We start from the raw sequence: 15,728 nt of genomic DNA on the forward strand, positions 1-15,728 counted from the left end.
CGGGGCGTTGATCCAGGACAAACTGAGCGGTTCTACCCAAGCGCCATCTCTTAAGCTAAGAAAGCAACTCATAAAAACGTTCACACGTAGCAATGCAGTAGCATAACGTGACACAGCGCTACTAGGAAGTGATATTAATTGTAGGCCAATGATTATATGTACACACAACCCTTATCCGTCACACATGCGCGACAACGTTCTCCAACTTCTTCCACTACCTACAAGCTGCTTCTCACCTTCGTTTTGAGAGCCATAACGCGAGTGCCTATTATGTTCCGCCCTTCCGGTACAGCAAAGCATGCAAGTCTTCATGGTCTAGGCACTACATTAACTGTTCGTGTAATTCATTCGAACTAAACGAATGCAAAGATCCAACTGGCTGGCCATGCAATCAGCCTTCTTGCAGTACACGAAGTTCGCGTTCTCGTTTACAATCTTTAGCCGTTTATTAGCTCCTGTTTTGAGCCAGTTGCATTGTTGCCCGATGAATTCGAAAGCAATCCACCCTTGACAGCAACAATCTACAGCCCGTTCCACCTTCACACGAGTACGCCGATGCTGCAGTTCACTGTACCGATGCTTCGTCGCTGCAGCAGACAGCGGACGAAGCCGCTTCGCCGGCGTCGTCCGCGATTCATCTCGGGATTGCACCCCGGCGCACCGTCGACTCTCACGGTGCGCGATGGGGCAACCTAAAATTGCCCCGCGACGGTGCGCCCCGGTTTAACGAGGTCAGATGGTGCGCACCGGCGCGGTTTGTCGAGGATGAAAAGGCGCACCGGTGCGGTTTATCGAGGATGCTATTAGTGTCAGTGCTGGTAACGCAGTGCTTTTTTTTTTCATTTTGGAGAGATAGAGATAGGATAAACATCTTTAATTTGGAGCTTAATGGTGCAGGATGGTGAGAGCACCACCGGTGGGTGGTTGGAACTTCCTAACATTTTGTTAGAAAACCTCGGTTTTATACGTACACTCTATGTCATGTTCATCCAATATTTGCTTGTATAGTTCCTATTTTTCACGTACATTGAACGTTTCGCAGGCCGAGTGTCATGGGCTGCAACACTAGGCCTTACTTGTCTTTTTTGACCTTTTGTTCTTTTTTTCTTTTTTGCTTTCTGAGATGTCTGTACCTATTTTTACTTTTTTTGTTTCTGTCATACATATGGTTTTTATGTGTTGTCTCGTCTTAATTTTAGTTTTTTATGTTTTGTATGGTGTACCAGCACCAAGACCCTGAGGTTGTTCCTGGGCACCGAAAATAAAGGTTAATAATTAATTAATTAATTAATTATCGTACTGAACTGTTCAACACGGCATGTTAAACGTCTATGATGTCTCTGTCGTTTTTTTGGTATTATTTTTTATTTAATTTTTTTTATTCGATTGCTGCAATGTACTTTCTCTGCCGTTCTGTTTAACCAACTAATAGTCGCCCATTTTTAAACTGTTTTCTGTGATTTGTTCGCCATATCCTTAATCTCTGTACTCCTGCCAACGTTTCTGTTACTTTTTGTCAAACTTTGTTGCTATGCTTGTGTTGTCTTTACAGGATGTGAAACTGCAAAAGCGTCGGTCGTTGCTTCCTGCTAATAATTTAGTGCAGTACAACTTATTGTTATTACCTTCACCGTACTTTTACAAGGAGACAAGTTTAGGAAAGCATCTCTTTGTTACCTGTACTAAACTTTCACTCAGCCTGTGTTTTTGTATCTCATTTACACCACTTCAAATTGTGTGTAGTTGTCGTGTGTTTGCTTCTTGTGATATGTTTCTTGTATTTTGTATTTATATCACTATCCGTGCGCCAGCACTCAGACCATTGGCTGTTCCTGGGCACGTAAATAAACGTGATTGATTGATTGATTGATTGATTGATTGATTGATTGATTAATTGATTCTCTACAGGTTTATTACATCTGATTGCTTTATAGAACAAATGTTATAGCAGACATTCAATACAGTGGCTGCCCTGATGTGAAGGTCGTCCTCGCATCGAAACCTTGACCTCCTCAGTCTGAGACACTTCCTAGTTTAACCTTGAACTTTTTATTTTAATCATTTTTGTTCTTTCGGAGTTCCTGTTCCTTCCTGTAGATTTTCATAATCCGCGGCCGTTAATTGCCTAGGCAACATCAGCAATAAGTAAATGAGACTAGATAATTATGCTATAAAGTGGCATTCTTTGCTAACCTGCATCATAACCGTAATCATCATCGTTGTGAGGATTAAATTTAAATTCATAAGTAAACGATACTACCAGCACGAATTAGAAGCGACTGAGTAATTGGTTGCAAAAAACAATTATTATTTTGTGGAGTAGGAGCGCCGTACCACCACTACACCCCATCATCATCACCATCATCATCATCATCACCTCAAGAGGGCGCGCTGAAGAGTCTCGCCGAAGAGCGGAGTCAAGCGTATTTGCTACCAAACGAATGAGTACAAGCCGGCATTGCGAGATTTATGATATAGTCAACGTATGGCGCAAGTGATGTTTGCGGGGAAAAACCCACCTTAGTGACACACAGCAGGAAAGTTCACGTGTTCATTCAGGGCTCTTCTTCATGGAGATAGATAAAACTGCTAAAGAATAAACAATTTCAACCGATAAGTATCCATCAGAGATTTAAATCAAGAAATCAATTTAAACAAATAATGAGAGTCAATTATAACTTCAGGTGACGTAATATTCGCCGTTCCATTTTTTTTTTCTCTTTTGGGGGGTGGGAGCGGTGAGTACTGCGAAATAATTCTTGTCTATCTATCCGCATTGCAGGAGGATAAATAAAATGTGGATTGTGTCGAGAAGCAGGGGCCTAGCTCAAGTCCATCCGTTGTGCTTACCAGATTATGAAGAAAAATAGTTCAAGAGAAGTAAAAATTAGTTGATAGATTGTTTGCGTTCGTTTGTGAACTTCAATGTCCACTCTTTAAATCGGCATGTTTAATCATTACTTCTTCTCAGAGCCTAAGGTACATGTCGACTAGACGCCCTAATTAGCACCTGCTGTTCCCTTATCACAAAACACGTCTTATCTCCTATTACATTGTTTCCGCTATCAAACTCGCTTTATATCAGGCAGGCAGCGATACAGGGGAGAACATTGCACTTCATTTCGCAAAACACCAAACCGACAACGAGAACCTCAAACCGCCTGAAACGAGAACCCGATCGCGACGCGGCTGCTGCGCCCGGAAAGTGGACGCTGCCCCCGCACGCCCAATTAAAACGTAGGCGTAGCCGTGACGTCACGACGGCGTCTCGCCAATGAGGCGGTCACGCCCGCGCGAGGAAACCATTCCCTCCTCTCCACTGCGCGGATTCGCCCCGCACCATCCGCCAACCTTCGCCGCACAGGCCCAAAACCGGTGTCGGTCGTTTTCGCGTCGTCTGCTCTCAGTCTCTGCCTTGGCTTCGGTGAGGTGGTGCACACGGGGCGTTCTTCGTCGCAGACGACCTGTCCTCGGTGGTTTTTGCCCGAACGAGTCACTATGGTGGTGAAGGTGAGCGTCCACGGCCATTCCTTCCCTGCCAAAGAATCTCTACAATTGAGTAGAGTGCAGACTGCGGATGAAGCGATGGTTGGACTCCTCGCGGAAGGATACGGCGTCGATGGGGCGGGCGGGTCTGGCTCACACCTGTCACTTACTTTCAGCTTTCGTCGCTAACGCGTGCGCGTAGGTGTTGAACTAGAATGGTGCGTCTCTTTGGTTAGGTAAATATGATGGGAAAAGTGTGTTCAGATGGTAAAAGCGGAAATTCTAAACAAACGAATCAAGTAAAAAAAGAAATCCACATGTCCTCAAATTACAGAGTCGTCAGATGGAGGAATTGCTCAGCGACGATGTGCTTGAGAGAAGATGCACAATAATTCTCCACAGGTGCAACAGATTAGAATGGTGAGGAAAGTATAAATGACGGAATCGTGGCTTTATTCCGCCTTAGAAATTGACGGGAAGTATTCATAGGTGTTATAGGAGGACGGTAAAGTGCCCCACAGCGCTTGAGGGCAGTGGTCTACACGAACTTCAATCGTAGTTTACGATCATTGCGGGAGACGCTTTCTGATTCTTTTTTTTTCTGCGTGTACAAATATTTATATCCCCTCTATATCCTTTCTCAAGCTCTTTGAATGCATACATTAGGCTCAACTACATCCTCCCGACCCCTTCACCACTGCCAAAAGGTACTGCTATCTCCCATTAAATAGGACGTCCAACAAGCGAAATACGCCTTGAACGAGATGAAATGGGCAAGGATTTGCCGAAGCCAAGTTGTTTGGCACAATAATATCAAATAATTGATATATCAAATACCAAGTAATATCAAATAAAATCATATGGATATAATAGTATAAAAAGCGCGGGTCACGTGGTATACACCACCAGCGTGACCAGGACTTAAATTTTGCTAGACTTACAATTTAAGGCACAGTGAGGGACGGAGGAATAGGAAAGGAGGAGTATCAGTTTTACTACCGAGATCGCTCATTAGCTTATTAAGAGTGTCCCGATTCCCGAACCCCTTAGTGGGCGCCAGGCACACCGTGAAATATCCCTTCATATGCCTCCGTCTGCAATATTACGGTCGTAATTTCTGAATAGGCATTTAAGATAGCATAGGGGTAAATACTGCACACACGACTTCCTGCTTCCTCTGCGTAATATGAAAGAAATTTGCTTCTAAAACGTTAAAATAGTTAAAAACGTTCCGACATTTTCAGAAGCTGCCGTGATATTTTTAGTGGGAATCTCCTTCTTTAAAAGTATTTTCTCTTTATATAAATAATGTCACAACATCTCATTAACTAACCAGCTAAAGAATACAAGGCTTGCTATCGAGATCAGTGGGACATTTGTCAGGTAACAAAAATAAATGCATTGTTTTTTCAAGGCATTTTGGCTCGAGTTTCTGCATAGATGTGAAAGCTAGAGGGAGTGTAGAAGGATTATAAGTCGATGGAATGATGAAATCAGAAAACTTATAGAAAAAATATGAACTAGGGCTTCGCGACACGAGCTACTGGAAGTGCATGGGAGAAGCCTGCGTGCTACAGTGGACGAAAACAGGATGAATATGATTGCGGGGGTGATGATAATGATTACGATGATTAACTCTACGAATTTTTATGGACACAAGGTTAAGTCTGCAGAAACAAGCACGAGGCTAGATGGGGATTTAATTTGAAATGCTACCTGAGGAAGTCGCTTATCGGAGGCGTACACAAGCGAAAGTTTCAAGTGGCTCTCCTTATCTGATATTGCAGCACAAAGGAATCTGTCGAGTCGGGCAGATCTGAGATATGGGACGGTCGAAAGCGAGCTGTAATATCGGATAACTTGTGGGGCGATATCAAATGTGTGACAATGCAACGTACAGTGCAGTGGAATGAGTAATATTATCGGAACCGCTCCTTCGGGCTATTTCTGTGTACGCGTTTGGATTCGCTTGAATGCGCAGCATACGATTTCGCCAATTTTGAACCCATGCCTATCAACGGCGCATTTTTCGCTCAACTTTCAACATCAGTTCCAACCCGCCGCGGTGGCTCAGTGGCTAAGGCGTTGCGCTGCTGAGCACGAGGTCGCGGGTTCGATTCCCGGCCACGGCGACCGCTTTTCTGATGGAGGCGAAAAGCAAAAACGCCCGTGTGTACGAGATTTCGGCGCACGTTAAAGGTCCCCAGGTGGTCAAAATTAATCCGGAGCCCTCCACTACGGCGCGCCTCATCGCCTGCGTTGCGTCGGCGCGTTAAACCTTACAATCAATCAACATTAGTTCCACTCTAAATCTTCGACTGCAGAAACAACGCGGGCATAAAATGTCTGTGTAAAACAAATTACTTGTACAGATGAAATAAGAATATTTTGGAAATAAAATAAGCGAAATTATGGGCTTATTGGGAGTCTCCCACGCCAGAGGGGACGAAATCATTGCCAGCGGTACTTTTCAAAAGGGAAACTCTACGCCTCGCTGATGGCGACCGTCCCATCACCAAAACGCGCTGCAGGAAAGCCAACTTGCACAATGGGCTCCCAAAACAATGATCGTGATAAGCGAAGGCACATCAAGCGCATCTAAAAAACACTTCTAGTTGCCGGAGTCGAACCCGGGTCCCTCGGGTAGTGATGTTGCCGTCTATACGATTACGCCATTTCGATACGGTGGAAGGAGTTTGGATTTCAAGCGAAGCTTTCTTGATCTAACTGGTGGCCATCGTCCCGTCACCAAAGCTCCGAGAACCCCCCAGAACCCTAACGATAGCGAAAGAGTCCCTTGCAAGAAAGCTGAGTGTTGCAACCATCTTTTCGTTAAACAAAGGAGCGTTATTTTTTTTGGGCTGCATGACGTAAAACGCTCACGTTACGATGCGTGGTAAGAGGCCCTGATGTTTCAATCAGGCTTTTTTTTTTGTTAGGAACGTAGGGGTGGACGTACCTACGCTCCCTTTGTGTTTGAGAAGGCAAGGGTGGTGGCAGGATAAACATTTCGAGAGCCTTCTTCTAAGCAGACCATTATAATATGCAATGGACAGCGTCTTGTTTTTCAACTATCATGCATCATTGTGAAATCAAATGCGATATTTATTTTTTATCTAATTTGCCTTTTCTCGTTAACATAATGGCTTTTGTGGGTTTTTCTCAATAAACGCTTATGTAATCAATCAATCAATTAATCAATCGATCAATCAACCAATCAATCAACCAGTCAGTCCATCAATCAATCAATCAATCAATCAATCAATCAATCAATCAATCCATCCATCAATCAACCAGTCAGTCCATCAATCAATCAATCAATCAATCAATCAATCAATCAATCAATCAATCAATCAATCAATCAATCAATCAGCCGGCAAATGTTTACGATAGGTCACACGGCAATTTCGCAGTAAGTTTGGTTAGCATTGCCATCCACTGCTGTTTCCGGAAGCACACTCGAGCACGGTTCAATTATTAGTTTTTGTTAATACACCGTGACCCTATACTTGTTACCTTATTACGGGATAATGACGCATGCGACTCAATGAGAAGCAACACAAAAGTATTCCATTCTACCGGGCTCTGCTGAGTAGTTAAAGCGACAACGTCCTGCAATGTCAAAAAAAGAAAGAAAACGCTAACGCGTGCATAGAACGAGTCTCCTTTCGAAGGCGTCTTTTCCCTTTCGCTTTCCTCGTTGTGCAAGACGAACAAGTTTCACGATACCTTCTGCGAACTGTTCATAGCCTCGCTGCGCGCTAACGTATTACGAAAGGACGCGTCTGGTGCGGCCAGTGTATAGCGTCATCATATAAATTGTTAAGGGCGTATGATGGCTCGCAGTTTGCGCTCAATCGACAGTACGCAACGCGTGGCTTCGCAACATGCAACGCGCTTCGATTTCTTGCTTATTTGTGCTTTCGATTTTGCTGCATATTTCTTATCCTTTCGTTCTTTGTAATTATTCGTTTCCAACCATTCCTTCCCCTATAACGTTTTATAGCTGAGTTTTTGCACTTATTAGACATAAACTTTTCAAAGACAGCGGGTTTTCCCGGAGCTGAACCTGGGCTACAAGGCAAGTCCGTAGGACTAGGGATTAATTAGGCCAATCGAAGTCCTCCAATGTGGACCTAAACGTTTACAAGCGAAGGCTCTCACATTTAAAAAGAAGATAGCTTTTCATGAGCTACCTGTACGCGTAAACTAGCGCTGGGACATCAGACCAAGGAGGTTAAAAAAAATTTCAACCTCCTTGCATCAGACCTACACAACCCGCGAAATTCGATTGAGGTCAGTAGCTGTTCTTCTCGCAAATAATCAGCCTAATATCAAAGTGCTTACTTCATACTGACCAGGCAGCTTGGCTTGGCTTTAGTTGGTTAGGACTTTACATATCATTATCCTCATCATCATCATCAGCAGCAGCAGCAGCAGCAGCAGCAGTAGCAGCAGCAGCAGCCTATAGTTAGGACGATGCAGGACGAAGGCCTCCCCCAGTGACCTCCAACCGCTCCTGTCCTGCGCTGCTTGAGTCGATTCCCTGCCTCCGAATTTCCTTATTTCGTCTCTCCATCGAGTTATTAACCTTCGCCTTCTCTAATCCTGTCTCTCAGTATCTACTATGTTACCTTGGTGGTCCACCCGTTGCCATTTCGTCTCATTACATATAAAACATCCTTAGGTCAGATTACGGTGTTGATAATATCGTCTGCAAGAGCTCACAAGCCTTAAAGTTTACTGTTCCTTCTCCATATGTTACAAAAGCCCTGATAGGTAGACAGCGGCTTGCACTTGGCTGCGGGAGAAAAAACCAATGCAGCCTCGTTTAAGCGCTTTCCGCGCATTCCAGCCCTGAATTTCATGAATGGAACGACGGGGGCACAAAAAGGACTTCCGCCTACAATTAAAGGACAACAACAGCCGGTATACGCGCCAACGCACCTCCCACCGGTTCCTGCTTTGCATGCCGGAATCATGTCTCCTTTATTTCGGGTTTTTCTTTTCTTTTCACATCTATAATAACCGCGCGACAGCGTTCGGAGTGGGGGGCAACACAAAAAGAACATCCGGTGGTCGTAGCCGCAAACTGCGGCCGTGGTCACGACCAAGGCGATGCGTGTTCGGGTCCTCGCGGGGGAGCTCGCGACCTTCGGTCGTGACGGCCGCTCGTGCAGAAGCGGCGCTACAGTCGCGGAACGTGATGGTCCTCCCCTTCGCCGCGTGACGTGAGTCGCCCGCGCTCACGATCGATTGCTCGCTCGCCACCACTGCGGGAAACTACGCGGCTGCGAGTAACGGCACTTCTCGAAGAGCTGGGGCGAAAAAATCCCCCCGGGGAACTTCAGTCTTCTTATGGGCTTAGAATGCGAAAGATTTATGTCTTCCCTCTGCGATACTTAGCAAGCACGTTTTAAAGGGACCCTGCAACACTTTCGATAAGAGCTTTCACTCTTTACTTCGCGTCCGAAACCACTGCGAAAGGTATAGTTATCGCCATCGCGGAGCGGCACTGCGTGATTTGCTCGTCGCACCCGATTCGCCTTCCATTTATGCTTTGTGTTTGTGGCTTTTTTTTTTTAAGTTGCTATCGAAAAGTGTTCATTGCTGCTACTGAAGGACACTCGTTTGCGCCTCGAGCTGGAACGCTTCATAACGCGTACCAAAAAAAGAACGCAGGGACGCTCGTTTACGCCTTGCGCTAGAATGCTTCGTGCTTCAAAGACGCGAGACTTTTACACCAAAGATGTATACCTCTACCCCCCAACGGTTTCATTTCCGTTGGCAAAAGCACCAAGGCCCCAAAAATACACTTATACAATACATGTTTCGCCCCTCCCCAGGTTTCACGTTAGTGGAGATGGCCCGGGATTTTGTGTACAGGACAATTACGATTACACCGTTCTTTTTTTTTTTTTGCACAATGTTTTTTTTCTTTTGCACAATGAGGTACTTAAGGTTTTTCCCTTTAAAAATTTGCAGCATCTTCCACGAGGCAAATGTCGAATATGCGCTCTGCTATACACGGAGCCCCGTTAACGTCTACGCCACAACTAGACCTACATGCATTGCTGGGGGGGACACCTTTCCAGGCGCTTTATAATTACAGCCCGCTTATATCTAACACGGATATATCGAATTATTGCCTATACCGAACCCTTGTATAATTAAATGCATTCAAAACTTTTTATATCGAACGCGATTTTGCTCACAATGGATATATCGAACTCTCCCGCGCGGGATTTTTCGCTCTCCTTCTGCATGCGGCAGGCTTTCCCGCAATACATCTGTGTGCAGCGGTAGCGCGGATGTCGCTTGCGACTCCCCGGCGCTCTGCGGGCGCGTCCAAACCGGCCGTGGCAGAGTGGACCAGCTCCACGCATGCATGCTGTTGGAGCCGAAAGCGCCACATTGGACGCTGCGGGCTGCGGTGTCACAGAACAAGTCCGCGCCACTCGCTGCCCGCACTTGCTCGGTTGGCTGGGTTCGCCGTTATTCGCTTGTATCCATGCTTGTCTCCGCTCTGTCGAAGACGCCGAGGACTCCGTACCGCTTCCGAGCACGAGCGAAGCCGTCGCTGCCGTGGCCCTGCTACGGCGATACTGCAGTGCCATTGAGGGCAGCGGTCTTGTGCTTGTCGACTGTTTAGATACCGTGGAGCAAGCAGTCACCAGCAACGCGTTGCGCTCCAAGAAGCAGGCTACACTCACGCAGTTCTTCCGCCCCAATAAATTATTGTTTTCTTTCCGGGAAAGTGTCGTATCAATAGTGAACTGCAGGGTGGTAAGAGCTCAGCGTTAGCTCGTGACTCCGTCGGCAAGATTGCTCTGATATGAGTTTTTTTTTTTTTTGCTTCACTTACTATATTGCATTTTCGCTATATTGAAGTTCCACCTGCGATAAACAGGAGAAATTCCGAGAAGAAGAAAGGAGGATAAAGGTAAAAGAAAGGCAGGGCTGCTAACCAGGCTATGGCCTCGTTTTCTCTCCTACACGTGGGGAAAGAAAAAAAGCGGCAAAACAACAACTAATTTTGTAGCACGTGATAAGGGTAAGGAGTATTCAGCGTACGCAATTAATGTTATGAATATATACACAGCGTAACGTCCTACACGTAATGTAACGAAACGTACACAATGTAATGTGATGTACACAATATAACCACGTCGAGAGGACACTAAGCCCCTGCAGTCAACGTGACGTTATAGCACCATTGTTTCCGCGTCATGCTACACTGTATAGTGTACACCTAATTACACGCCACTCGCCTACAAAATGAATCCGCCTTTCTCTTCCACCCGCGACCTTGAAAAGAACAGCAGTAGCAGAGACAGTTTACACACAGCGAGCCTTTTCGCAATGGAGGCCGGTACAGGCAGGCCGGAAAATGTAAACACTCTCGAACTGCACGTCGGCCGCGCGTCCCAGCGCACACAAAGGCGCGGTCGTGAAGTAAAGACGGACGAGTCGAAGCCGCCTTCAAGTCGGATGACACGATGCCCGAGATGGGGGTTCCGCCGGCGGCACCGCAGGCAATCCCAATCCCGTCAAAGGGTTCGGCTGTGTGTCGTCCCGCGTGCACGGAGACTTATGTTGGCTTAGCCTTGGCTTGTCTCCGGCTTGTATGATAACAAAAGGGTCTCTTGACAGTGCTCGTGCCTCGCGGATATGTAATGGGAGGAGACGCGTCACGATCCATGCGGAGGTGTTGCGCAACGCGACGAGAATGCGGACGATCGGGCTGGGCCATGTGGCTGGCGCCGTGGATCGGAGACGCGTGTATACGTTAATCTCCGGAAGGCGCTGCTTGGACGCCAGCTACGGGCCATGAACGTTGTTGCTCTAAGAAGCTGAGTAAACCCCACGGCATAACGAAATCGCTTTATTCGAAATGTTTCTTGGTCCTTGGGAAAAAAAGAAACCGAAACCGAAACTCAGAACGAAGAGCTTGGTGCGGCCAGCCAACGACAAGCCGCCGGAAAAATCCAAGCCAAGAGAAGAGAAGAAAGAGATAAAGAAAAAAGGATGGCGAGAGCGGAAGGCTAACAAGACGCAACGGTTTATTGTAGCTCCATATAACCTTTAAATAAATGTTTGTGTCAAAACGACGTCTCCTACACCCAACTATTCCCACAGTCTAAACGGCGCCTGCATTGAGATCAATTCTTCTCCACTTTTAGCTAATTACCTCTCCTAACGACGTCACTTTACTTCGTCACACCGGGGGTTTACTGTATATTCTTACCGACAGGTCATGTGCACTCTTGGCCTGTAAAATTCAAGATGGGTGTGGAGTAAACGCAGTGTACGTCTGAAGAAATAGAATACAGTTGAACCTCGGTTTTACGAAGCCCATTTTACGAATTTCCCGTTTTAAGGGACTAATTCGGATTCCCCCCGCAGCCGTCCATAGGCTTAATGCTTTTATGAACTCGAAATAACGAAACAGACTTCACCGTCAGACTCGATTTAACGAAGTATTCCGGGAAAATCGTGGAGAGCAGCCCGGCCCTTGATAGTCGGGAACTGTTTCCGGTATGCTGACTTCCACACTCCTACTACTGAGGCTGCGTCGGGCTCCACAAGACCGCAACACGAGCAGGAATAGGCATCGCCCATTGTTTGGGAAGAGCTTCGTCGGCGTGACAAGGTGGCCGCAGATAAGAACTTCGACGAGTTCGTGAACGCCGACGCAGACACAGACTTTGACACCACAGAAGTTCTGGACAACGAGGAGATAGTGCAGCTTGTTTCCAACGCACAAGAGGAGTCTTAAGATGCGAACGATTCAGATACTGTCGAAGCTCCCGTGCCCACACCAAGCCAGGTGAAGGACGCCGTCGACCTTCTGAAGTGGTTTGTTGGGGCACACGAGGGTGCCTCGGACGCTTTGACTTCACTGGTCAGTAACGGGAAGTGTGTGGTCCCGCTGCTCGCAAAGCGCGCGTCGGTGAAAATTACGAGTTTTGTCAGTTGGCAATAAATTTGCCATTCTCTCGATTTACGAAGTTCCCGATTTAAGGAAATTATTCGCTGGTCCCGGTGACTTCGTTAAACCGAGGTTCAACTGTAAATGAGAGGTTACGCCATCGTTCATGGTTACGCTGTGTGCTTGACAGGTTCTTTTTCTTCTTAAGGTGATGGGAAAGTTTGACGTCCACCTGCTGTGCAGCCGTACGGATATACGTGTACAAAGGAAAGCTATGCGGCTTCCTCGTAAACTTCGCAGATGAACAAAAATTTGTCCCTGTTTAGGCTCTTCCTGGTTGTCCTGGACCACGACGACCAGAATCGTCTTGGTGCAGGACAACCAGGACGAATCCTGGCCCGGAACAAATTTTTCTTCATCTGCAAAGTTCCCGAGAAAGCCGCATAACTTTCCTCTGTACACGTATATTCGTACGGCTGCATCGCAGGTGAATGTCAAACTTTCCCTTCGCGGAAACTTACTCTACCTTGGGGGATTCCCCTAAACCGGTCGTTTAACACACCTCTAGGTAAGCCATGCATAACTTTGCAGGGCGGAGTGAGGCGCTATCCGCCGCCTCTCACCTCGACTCTCCTTTTCTGGGACTGGTCGAGCGAAGCGAGAGAGGGCGTGCTGTAGATATATCGATTTCAACGCCGTTTACCGGAGAGGTAGACGCACATTTACCCAAATACTGGCGAATACAAACTAGTCATTCGCTAGCTTCAGAGAAGCTTCGTCTCAATCGAATACAGTAAACCCTTGTAACAATCGGTGGAGTCCTGGGGTCAGAAAATAGACTTCGTTATAAGCGAGACTTCGTTAAAAAGGGGATGATTTTTCTGCCTCTGTACTGCGCTTGGTGCGGTGAAAAGCTTCGAGTAAAGTGATTTCGTCCTAACAGCGGCTCACTGTATTTATTCATCTGTATCGTCCCGAGAACTCTTCCAGAACTAAATATGAAGCACTTGCTGCTACCCTTTCTTTGAAACGGGTTCTCTTTTACTGTGCCACGAGGGTTTCAGATGTAAGCTTAACTGCGCGCGGTCGTTTCTCCGGTCCTTCTTAATTACACCTGCAGCCCCTCGTTTGATATTAGCGGGAAGCTATAGAAAGCAAACAAAATACAAACAGTACTCAGCATATAAATGAGCGCATTGCTGCTATGAATATGTTTCCCCTGAGTATTCGTGCTTCTTAAATAGCGACGCATGCGACCGTCGAAGTCCTCTGTCCACGCTGGAACGTTCTACAGCACCCGAACGGCAGTCTCATCGCACTGCAAGATGTAGCTTTACACCCGAATTCACGGCGCACGTCTACACGATTGACCCCCACGATTCACTGCCATCCGGGCACGTATACCAACTTCCACCTCTAAACAGCCCCACCGCGGGGAGGGCGGCTGTTGAACGCGCATACGGCTTGCACACCACCGAAGGAGCCTTAGTTCCACGCTGGTCACGTCTGTATGCGATCGATTATGGTCGCCGTCCTCTCCTTCTATATTATTCCTCCCCTTCCCCCGATGGTGACCCATGAAGCAAGTTACCTGTGACCCGTGACCCAGAGAGGCTATAGTATAAGCTAGCGGAAGGCCGACCGACACTGGCGGTGGGCCGCGCACGTATACACATCACGCCCTCCCACGCAAACCCCTTAATACGCATAGAGTACAGACAAAGCAACGTCTGCTATTCGGGCACGTATACATATCACGCGTTCTCTTGTGCATCTCTACATTCGCGTAGAGTAGAGACAACACAGCGGTTGCGGTTGGCAGTAGAAGGAGCAAAATTGCGCTTCCGCGCAGACAAAGAATCCCAGGAAGGAGTTGATTTTATGGGAATTGTGGAATAAAAACTCGAAGTACAGATAACACAGAAGGTAACGCAACCGATAAATTCTTAGGCGACACAGGTGCGCCATACGTGAAGGCATTATGTGAGGAAAGTGGTGGTGAAAATGTGCACGGTGGTCGTTTGCGTAACTGCTGCGCGACCGATGTGGGGGTGGTGTTGGGCATACGGAATGATCTAGATTCGCGCTTTCAGTTGGCGCAAAGAAACAAGAAGTATTTGGCGCTTTATGCCCAGCCCAGCTTGCATGAATGCGTAGGTGACCCAGTAGACTGCTTAAGATAGTGTGATGCTTACAACACCCTGCCCGTCTTTTATTTTGGCGTAGGTGCACCAGACATCGCGAATAAGTTCTCGCACTGGCGGCGCCAGTGCAGTTTCTTTGATCGTGGTCTGAAATACGCATTGCGTAGAGGGAGAAGATTTAGAGATTGAGACAAAGAACGAATTCGCCGCGTATCTCCTTGGCTGGCTGCGAAGGTCTCCGAAAAACGAGCCTGCTGCCTCCACTGTTACGTGACCAGACCTGGCAGTAATGCAATTACAGAAATTAAATTACTTTTTGCTGTAATTAGTAATGTAATGAATTACTTTTGAGTGTTCGTAATTTAGTAATGTAATAAATTACTTCAGGCCAGTAATTTCATGGAAATTAATCATTACTTTCCAAATTACTTTGGACTAGGATGTAGCCTGACCGCTTCTCTTAAGGAATAAAAAGTTGACCAAGAAATTTTGACCAAGTAGAGTTCAAATACCCAGATAGTCTCTGGGCATTGGAACTCTACAAACGCGAAGGAAACAATGCTTCGATGAGAACTCTGCCTGCTTTCTCGTGCGTCTTCATTCCCTTTTCATACGTTCCGGGAATGCCGCGGCGACCGTCAGTCGGGTTAAACAAAAATGTGCAGCTTGTGTTCAAGGCTTGGTTACACTGGTCACTGGAGTAAGCCCGCTGCTAGAAAAGAGCGTTTTTTTCATCCAGCGGGGATGAACACGGAAGCGCGCGCTTCCGTGCTTCAAAGTAATTTCAAAGTAATTTCATTACTTTTGAAAATGAATAGTATAGTGTAATGTTATTATTTTAGGCCACCTGTAATTTCTAATATAATTTAATTACATTTTAGGAAATTCTAGGAAAGTAATAAGTAATGTAATTTAATTACTTTTTAAAAGTAATTTCACCATTTCTGTACATAACACAGTCCTCTCTCTCCCCTTCTCTCGCTCTTACTCTCTCCTCTCGCTCATCCCACGACGGCACTGGAGGCACTTGCTCAATTCAAGTTTCCCGCGCTGGCACTGCTCGCGCGCAATCGCTTGGGAGGTTTTGCTTCTGTTCTCGACAGCTTGCTTTAGTGTTTGCATTTATCCCGCCTCTTTCAGACATGTTTTTTTTTTTGCTATCGCAA

The 15,728-nt window shown here is 46.5% G+C and overlaps 1 protein-coding gene across 1 annotated transcript in view; it reads left to right on the forward strand.

Annotated features, from left to right (window-relative positions):
* Positions 1-3,331: 3,331 nt before the first annotated feature.
* Positions 3,332-15,728, forward strand: part of LOC144143491 (uncharacterized) — a 79,017-nt gene continuing 66,620 nt past the window's right edge. Inside the window, exon 1 of the mRNA XM_077675247.1 lies at positions 3,332-3,510. Within this exon, the coding sequence (XP_077531373.1) occupies positions 3,499-3,510 (12 nt within the window). The 5' untranslated portion in view covers positions 3,332-3,498. The remainder of the gene's footprint in view (positions 3,511-15,728) is intronic.

The sequence above is a fragment of the Haemaphysalis longicornis genome, unplaced genomic scaffold (assembly GCF_048455015.1).
Source record: "Haemaphysalis longicornis isolate Haplotype H1 unplaced genomic scaffold, Haemaphysalis longicornis Haplotype H1 scaffold_6, whole genome shotgun sequence".
Lineage (NCBI taxonomy): Eukaryota > Metazoa > Arthropoda > Arachnida > Ixodida > Ixodidae > Haemaphysalis > Haemaphysalis longicornis.